The 9,690-nt window shown below is 35.4% G+C and overlaps 1 protein-coding gene across 4 annotated transcripts in view; it reads left to right on the forward strand.

Annotated features, from left to right (window-relative positions):
- Positions 1–8,947, forward strand: part of LOC142343967 (4-galactosyl-N-acetylglucosaminide 3-alpha-L-fucosyltransferase 9-like) — a 16,316-nt gene extending 7,369 nt beyond the window's left edge. For all 4 annotated transcript variants that reach the window (XM_075395379.1, XM_075395378.1, XM_075395380.1 and 1 more), the window contains exons 2-3: positions 182–458; positions 7,935–8,947. In XM_075395379.1, the coding sequence (XP_075251494.1) occupies positions 232–458; positions 7,935–8,832 (1,125 nt within the window). In that variant the 5' untranslated portion in view covers positions 182–231 and the 3' untranslated portion in view covers positions 8,833–8,947. The remainder of the gene's footprint in view (positions 1–181; positions 459–7,934) is intronic.
- The last annotated feature ends 743 nt before the right edge of the window (positions 8,948–9,690 follow it).

A 9,690-nucleotide genomic window follows, 5' to 3' on the forward strand; every position in this document is an offset into this window, starting at 1 on the left:
AAAACCGTTTGCTTTTGTCCGCTTTGAAAGTTATGCACCCTATTTTCTGAAACAAATGCCAGCAAAGAAAACCAATTGATGATAATATCTGAGGAGTGATCTCTGGAAACGAATGATAATTATTTGATTCAATTGAAACTTTTAGGTTGTAGTAATGGTTGAAATTTTGATCTTGTTTTAGTAGCGGGACTGTACGATTATGCAACTTTGCAAAACCAGGTGGACAGCCAAATGACAAAGAAACATGGATCACAGAACGTGAGCGTTTTGGTGTACACACGTAACAGAATATTTAAAGATGGTTTGAGAGATTTGATGTTTGAGGGCAACTTCCGAAAAGAATGCAAGCTTAAGTTTGACTGTATCTTCAAGCAGAAGTTTAAATATCACGTCACTGCTAATTTGTTCAATTCGATGGACGCAGTGGTGGTTGGGGATGACGCATTGAAGCACCTCAGGCAATTGTTTCCTTCATTACCCCTATGACCAAACTTTATTCACTTTATTCATCTTGGCAATATGTTAAGAAAACAACATTAGGTGTTTTAAATACTAATTTCAAAGGTACATGATCACAACCTATCAAGACAATAATTATCTTAGTACCCAACCCAGGATGAAGTCTTCGATTATTATAGGAGCTGCAGAATTTAACAAAACCTAAAAGACCTCCACGATAAGCTACCAATGGCAGCTTTTCCTGGATCCTTTACCAAATTGTCCATGAGAACATTTTTGTATCTAATTTTGGATCTATTCCGTTTTGAAAAAGGAAAATTACGAATTACACAATTCCGATTTTTACGATTCACTCTTTTTTCCTTGGCTTCGAGCTTACTTTCTTTGCACAAAAAAATTTCATTTTTTATTTTGAGGTCTAAGGAAGAAGGTTAGCTGGTTGTAACAGGCAATGACTGCCCAGCTGAGTTCTCCATTTTGACTCGAACGCATATCTTGCAAGATAACCATCCGTAATACAGTAGAGTTGTTTCGCAAGTGAATTTCGGAAATTGGAACTAGTTGTACTGACTAACACAGACGAGAATTGCCAATCACTTAAAACCAAAGCACTAAAAAAGTTTGTTATGCCTATTGACTGTGTTACTAGACGATTGAGCCACAAAAGTATTTCTACCAGCTGATTTAGGCAACTGCGGTGCGATTGCCAAACTTAGAAAGTTACGATTGAATTCGAATTTAGGAATTGAGCATTCGCGACGCGAAAGGCTATTCTATTCTGAAGCTTACTTTTAAAAAGCAATTGATTAAATTAAATTGCAACTGAGTTATTGAGGCGCTAATGATAAGAATGAAACTAAAGATGAAACAAAATCATATGAAGAGGAAGTTAACAAAATTATTGGTTTATTCACACATGAAAGAGGAAATCAGAATTGTTTTATAGGTATGAACAGACAGCTTCCTGTCTACTAGCTGAAAAACGTCAAATTACAATCGAATGACAAATGACAAAATGAACTAAAATAAATGCCCTTAAAAATGAGGAAAACTTCAACTAAGAACTAAATACGGTAAGTGATATTCTAAAGACAAATATCCATTCCGTACGACAGTTCGCCCTGTTGGAGAAATTGATAATTTTCAAATAATAAAATCAGAAAACTAGTACTTATTCATCGGTTATATACTAATAAAATAATAAATAAATTAAAAAATAAAGTTCAAAGAGATTTGGAAAATTCTTTTCAGAATTATCTTATTGTTCTTCTACCTCAAATACTGGCATATCACGTGGCAAAATGGGGTTAGGATCCACTGTTCATCTTTCGTTGGGATTTCAAGGCGAAGCAAAAACCAGTGATAGTTGTATCTGAGATTGGGATTTGAGTCGAACACCCCTACGTATCCTGTATTTTTTTAACATTGGACTGAGTTTGTGAATCAGACGCCTTCTTAAGTTTCTTTAATTGTCTTTTACTTCTCACCGAGGATGTATCAAAATCAGAAGTGTCGCTGACTTGTATAGTTCGCTTCTACTTTCTTAAAATCGGGGTTATTTGCGGAGCAGATGGGCCTGTTACAGAGGGCTGTGTTGGTGGTGCCGCAATTGGCTCTGCTGGACTAAAAAAGACCATTTGCGTTAAATCTGGCCGATTCTGAAACGCCTCATCGTGTTTAGGTTTTTTGCTTGGGAATCATCTTTTTGGGAGCTCTCGCCACGTTGCCTCCGGATGATGTGATACTTATATCATCAGGCTATTTACGGCTACCTTTAATTTTTTTGCTCCCGAGATTTTCCCTAAAAAAGTTCCTTTCTGTGGTAATTTTTTGTTCAGGGGCTTTTTGATTTTTCTTCGGTCTTCTATCATTATTTTGGCCGAGTTCCGTATCGCGTTTGAGTCTTGTCACAAATTTAGCTACGTCCGCGTTGCAGACGCGTACTTCGGGTCTATTGGCTTCTTTGATGACGCTGGTTGTTTGACTAACCTTCCCAACCGTACTTCCTGGGGCCAACACTTCGTAAAGGCCGTCCAGATTTTTTCTTTTGCCAATGTTCTTTGTGTATTTTTCTAGCGATTTTGACTTGAATGTTCCATTCGTGGCGCGGAAATGCTCTCGAATTGCCATCAGAACACATGAGCCTAGCCTCCTCATCTTTCATTTTTTTGTTGCTCTTCGTGAGAACGGGCATTTGCGGCGCAGATTACCTTTTCTAGCTCTACATCAAAACACATTCCGGTGTCTGCCCACTGCTTGTCTGTGAGATATGATCTGCCTGGGGTTGTATTGTCGTCTAAATAATATTTATTTATTTTATTGTAATTTAGAATTTTATTATTTGATTTGGTTGTAATATTAGAATCTCTGTTTATTACATCGTCTGCCAAAGTGTGCTTCAAATGGTGTTTTTTTGATAAGTTATTCGTAGGCGTTGAATGATTGCTTGTATTGTATGCTCAAGATTATATTTTTTTAATTAAATTTGCTTTCATGCAAGATAGTTGTCGTTTAATAGTTTGAGTTAGACGTGCAACTAGACCTATTGCTCTATGATCACTTGCAGTCGCATATATTGGTTCAAAGTTTTTTCAATACAAACTGTTTTGAGTTTTTAGGCCTGTTAGAAGTCTATCTTGATCTAATCTAATTGTTCTGGGCACTCCGTGACTATATATATATATATATATATATATATACATATATATATATTATATATATATATATATATATATATACATATATATATATATATATATATATATATATATATAAATATATTTATATATAAATATACATATATATATATATATATATATATATATATATATATATATTTGATAATTTGTACTAGAAGCGTTTTTTAATATTTCTACTCTGGGGTATTTTGAACAGCAATCAATGCTTGCCAAGAAATATTGTCCTATTATTTTTTCATTAATACGAGGTCCATCAAAGTCTATTAGGATTTCGTTATTCGGTTCGATGCAATTAGGCAAGTGTGACCATTTGCTATGCGGAATTACTGTTTTTAAAATCTTAACAACTTCCGGTTTATGTTTAAAAGAGCTACGAATTCTAAATATCGTTGCAATCACTAAATATTCATCGTAAGATAAAATTTTCTTAGCTTTGGCAAAATAATTTTAAAAACGTGATCAACAAGGCATATTTTTGCTCAAGGCATATGTTCAATTTGGAAATTATACGGGAGTAGACGGTCGATTTATCTAAAGGGCCGACTTTTATATGATTTATTTGATTGATGTTCCTGGAGGATTGATTTTAAAGCTCGGTCGTCTGTTATTATAGTAAAATATTTTCCGTAGAGGTAGTATGTGAAACATTCAATTGAACAAATAACTCCCAGTAGTTCTTGATCGTTGACACTATAGCGCGCTTCTGTGAAATTGAGAACTTGTGATGCAAAAGTCTATCGGTTTCCATCCATCAGGAGTGTTTTGCTCAAATGCTGCACCGAGTCCAGATCGAGATGCATCGCACTTTACTCGAACATGCAGTTTGGGACTGTAATGGCTGTTTTCAGTGCTTGCAGCAGTCTTTTCTTTAATAATGTTAAAATTTTTCAGTCCAGAAGAATTTGGTAGATTTTTTAAGAAGCGGTCTACGAGGTTAGCAAACTTGTGCCAGATTTGATATCAATTTATAAAGGTAGTGTACTGATCCCAGATAGGACCTCCTGCGCTTTAATGTTGATGGTGGTGGTATGGCTAAGATAGCTGCGGTTTTAATTTCAAGTGGTGATATAGCAGTTTAGGTAAATTTCTAGCCAAGCCATTCAATTTCTGTTTTATTGAAATGACATTTTTGGAGATTATTTCTCAAGTTATCTTCATCTGATTTAATAAGACATTTGGTGACACAACTGAGGTGATCAGATTCTGATCCCGTGCTAACGATGATAATATCATCGAGGAAACAACAGGTGTTTTAGAGACTTACCGGTGCGAAGTCCATTGCTTTTTGAAATTCAGCTTGGATATCTGTGAGACAATAAAATCTTGCTTTAAATCTATGGGTGTCTGTAGATTCTCCACAAATGATGTTAATATTACCGTGTTTTGCGGTTTCTTCGCGTAGTTGTAGTTGACTACAGGCATATTTATGGTCTATTGTTAAAAAGTATGCTTGTTGATTGCTTCCTGTGTTTGTAGGATGTTGTGATTTTGAGTCTATTAACATTTCAATGTTAGGCTTTTATTTGGTATTTATTTTTATGGATTGATTTGTTGAGAACATTAGAGTCCAATGCTAATTTGATTGATTGATCCTTGTTACTGTCATTACTATCGATGATATTAAGTGTTCGTCAGAGCAGCTAGATAAGTTTTCGACTTGTTCTTATTTTTGTAGACAACCTAATTCAACCGTAAATCTAAGTTGGAGATTAATCGGAACCCGATGACCCTTTTGATGCTTTGCTGTAAAATTTTGATGAAACTTTAATTTCGCTACGTGTGTCCTTATTAAACAAATTCTTGAAACCAGACGAGAAAATTGCGACGTGGTTGTCTTATTTATTTGACATGTGGAATTATCAATATTAGTAACGCATTTACCCTTTTCAAATTGTTGTTGCATCACTGCCAATCCAAGGCTGCTGAAAAGGTAGCTCCCAATGAAGAGTTTGTGTCCATCCTCCACAACTGTTAGACAAGCAAGCTCACAAGTCCAATCATTATAGATAACCACAGTTGAAATTTTATCCAGAACTTGTATCGATTCGTTACAGAACGTTTTGAAATTTTTTATCCTGTTTTGTGGTGATCTATCGTGCAGATGGTGTACTTTTGAGAATTCTATCAGCCAGAATTTTGGTAATGATACAGCATACACTGCCGGAGTCAATCATCGAGTTGTTACCATTTTTTAAATTGAATTCTCGCAATTAGGGATTCAAGTTGATTTGCAGTATCACTAGAGACAGCTGCCACATGGTAATCAAAACTGCTAACCTAATTGAAATGGTTTCCTTGATCATAGGTTGTTGACAACTAGTTATATAGTTAACAGATTCCTCATCATCACTCTTAGTGATGGTTTTGTCAATCTGATTGACGTTTGTTTGCTAAGGTTTTTACGTTTGGGTCTGTGACTTTTTAGGTTTGCGTCATTTTTTTAAGCAAAATGTCCTATAACTCCACAGTTATTGCCTCTTTTACCATTTGCGGCGCAAATTTGACAATGGTTATGGCTCCAACGCTGACCACCATTAGTACAAATGCAATTGTGTTGGTAGTTTTGTTGAACAGTTGTGTAGCGAGTGAAGTCTTTTCGTTGCTGCTGGTAATTCGTGTTGCGATTTTGTCCTTGGAAACTGTTAACGATATTTACTGATTGAGCGTTGGTATTCAGATTTTGGTTAATCTTTTCTTCATTTTGAGCCCCATCTCTATGTGGATTGCAACTTCAAGAGTTTTTGTTGGCGACACTGTCTCTTTAAGAAGTCTATTTCGAGTATAATGATCTAAAAAGTTGAAAATGAAAGTGTCTCAAATAAATCTGGTTTCTTCATCTCCCAGAAAACAATTTTCCGCTTGTTCTATGGGTCATCCATAGAAATTTTCCGCCAATTCTTCTTTTTGTTGTTTAAGAGAGAAGAAAACGAAACGGTCATAGGTTATGTTTCTAGTTTTTATGAACAATTCCTCAATCAAACGCCAAAGTTCTTTCAGCGGCCTTTTTTCAATGATAAAATAGGGGTGAATACTTTTGAAAATTTGACGGCCTTTTGTTCCAATGCATAGATAGAGCAGAGCTGCTGCTTTCAGGTCACAAAATTCCCAGGGTTTATCGCCACACAAAAAACTGATTTCGTCAATTTTCCTACATCTATTGGGCGACGTCACCTTTAGTTGTTGATTGCAGAATTTTCTGTCGCGTTGAGTTGCTTGGGTGTAGTTCTCCACTGGTTGCTCATATTCAAGTTCAGTTGGGTACGTGACCGTTGAGGGTGTCCCGTTAAGCATTGTCTTCAATTGTATCCCTTCTTTAGCTAACAATGCAAATTTCCATTGTTTCCTTTAGCTAACAAATTTCCTTTAGCTAACAATGCAAATTTAACAATGCAAATTTCCAATGCGTCCGTTTGTCCCACGAAAGGGGTGGTGTGATGGTGGGCTTCTCCTAGAAAGCGTCAATATGAAAAAGGATGCGCCATGTTATGCCCACTGACTTTGTTACTAGACGATTGAGCCACAAATGTATTTCTACCAGCCGATTTAGGCAATTGCGGTGCGATTGCCAAACTTAGAAGGTTACGATTGAATTCGAATTTCGGAATTGAGCATTTGTGACGCCAAAAGCTATTCTTTTTTGAAGCTTACTTTTAAAAAGCGATTGACGAAATTAAATTGCAACTGAGTTACTGAGGCGCAAATGAGAAGAGTTTAACTAAAGATGAAATAAAATTATATCCAGAGGAAGTTAACAAATTTATGGGTTTATTCACATATGAAAGAGTAAATCAGAATTTGTTGATAGGTATGAACAGACAGTTTTCTGTCTACTATATGAACAACGTGAAATGACAACCAAATGACAAATGAGAAATTGAACTAAATTAACTGGCCTTGAAATCGAAGAAAAATTTAACTAAGAACTAAATACGGTAATGGATATTCTAATGAAAAATATCCATTCCATATGACAAAGTTAAAAAGCAGAACACACAAACACTTAAACGCTCCTGATTTTTCAGCAGGATTTGAGTTTTAGCAGCAGGATAATAAGAATATACAACATTGCCTGACCAGTTCCATAGCCAAAAAAATGAGCGGTGCGTTTCTCCACTGAACATGAACGGTGCTTTTTTTGAACAAAATAACTGCCCAATCTTACAAATAGACTGTCCAAACGTATATATTTGCGTCTACTCGGGCAGAATAATTTCGCTCGAGCTCACCTATTTGTTGTACTATGTAAAGGGGACAGTATGTCATTAATGATTCGTTAACAGGTATCTGTTCTAGAAAAAAGAAAAAACTTGTATGTTGTAGTTGGAATATAAGGTACCTACAAGTGTATATCTATCAGCATTGCAGGCAACTAATATCCTCACCAATAACATTATACAAAAATATGAGAACACTTTTTACTTCTACCTAGATCTCTTAGATCTTGAATTACTTACTTACATATGATACAAAAGCGTATTGAGCGTAATGTGATACACTTAAATAATAGTATCTATTGAGTGACATTCGTTCAGATGCCGTGACAGTAGCTATGATATATAGCCATATTGTGAATAAAACAGTACACATTAAGAAAAAGATTTCAAGTTTTTCAGTTTTTTTCATATTTTAGTACAACAGAAAGAAGCTAAATACTCGAACGGTTTAAATTAATTAGGCCCTAATATTATTAAAATTAGGAGATACATTTTGAACAAAAATCATCAATAACTGTAAGAAGTAATCAACAAGGAAACAATTTTTTGTCCGTCACATTAGAGACGATCTCTTGAAAATTTATGGAAAAGTGACGGTTAACTCAAGAAAAAGAGACCAAATATGGGTAGCGTATTCCGAGGAAGCTTCCGTAAACGTCCATTCGACTGGACATTTCGAGCGTGATACTACCCTTGACCAAATGTTTAACTGGACGATATTTCAGTCAAAAAATGCTACAATTCAGAAGAAATTTTTTTACATTTATGAAAAAAGTAAACATGACATCTATTCGCAATCAGTGCTGGGAGATAATACTTATAGGAAAAAGTCAAAGGATTTTTGCTGGATAATTTCAAATTGCGACAACGTCTTTTCGCAAAACAGGTTTAAAATAGCGGAGAACTTGATTGGTTCTTTGTCCAGTAAAGTTCACATTTGGGGAAACGCCATAAAAAGAACATGTGTGAACGGAAAGCATGAAAATGTTGTAGATCACGGACCAATTAATGGTCTGCATTCAAATTATTACGACGAAGCACAAAAACATATTCAAGATTGTAAATTTTACTTTGCGTTCGAAAATTCAAATTGTTCCGATTACGTCACTGAAAAATTTCTGAACTCGATTGCTGTTGGGGCTATTCCAATTGTAAATGGTTGGTGGGGAACTTATGAGGAACAGTTACCCGGTTCTTACATCCATGTGAATGAATTTGCCAATTCGCCCCAATTAGCAGAATACTTAGAACGCCTACTGAAAGATGAAACGATGGCGAACAAATATCAAGAGTGGAGAAAGTTCTACAGGTATGAACGCACAGGGGTGAAGACTGCATGTCAACTGTGTCACAAACTGGAAAAATTTAAGTCAGCCCAATTAGCTGGCGAGCCGTGGAAGCCAACTATTATACCAAGTATGGCTGAAAGATACAAGACACTTCAGAAATGTGCTTCCTAATTGTTTGTATTGTTTATTGATGTTATTAAATAACAAATTTCATCAAACTATGTATAAACCTCATATGACACAAATGTTTTGGTGACGTCTCAACAAATAATCGTACCAAAATATAGAGTTTTAAACAAATCCGATTGGCGGAGAAATTTAAAACACTGACTTTATGCGTTCAATTGACCTAATTTTGACATAGCCTAATTGTATATTATACATTTTACCGCATCTGGCCATGCCTCAGCGGTCTGTAGGATTTGATATGAATCTGTCACAACCAAACATGAGATCAGTTTTCCCCCTAAAAATACACAATTTTCTCTCTTTCGGCTCGACGCAATCTCTGATCAAATTTACGTTAACATTTTGTCCTATTTTAAAACATGGAGTTTGTCGAGCAATCAGCCAATCAGAAATAAAGCAGTGTTAACTTTTTCTCAATTCTGATAGGCCAATATTGCTATATTTCATATCGTATATTTTATCTTCAAGGCACCCCCTTATCACAGCAGCAGTGACAGAAAACTGGAGGAAAAAATAAGCCTAGCTTCGACCACTTCTTAAGATTTCGGTGGTATTTATGCGACGCTAAGAGATAATCTCATAAATATAAGTAATGCAACTGAAATGTTGTTATCGCAAAGAGAGTTGGTCACATGAACCTGGAATTCCTTTTAGAAATTGGTCTCTGTAACTAAGAAATCGTTAAGCAGTGTGAGTGGAGCCCGTTTTTTTCATTTAGTGTTAAACTCGTGTTTTATTTTTTATTGAATTTTTTAGATGAACCAAAAGTTCATTTTATGGTTGTTGTCGGTCCTACCAGACATAGACTGTAACTTATTGCTTCATAAAAAAAGCGGTAAA

This window comes from Convolutriloba macropyga, chromosome 8, assembly GCF_964194025.1.
Source record: "Convolutriloba macropyga chromosome 8, txConMacr16.3, whole genome shotgun sequence".
NCBI lineage: Eukaryota > Metazoa > Xenacoelomorpha > Acoela > Convolutidae > Convolutriloba > Convolutriloba macropyga.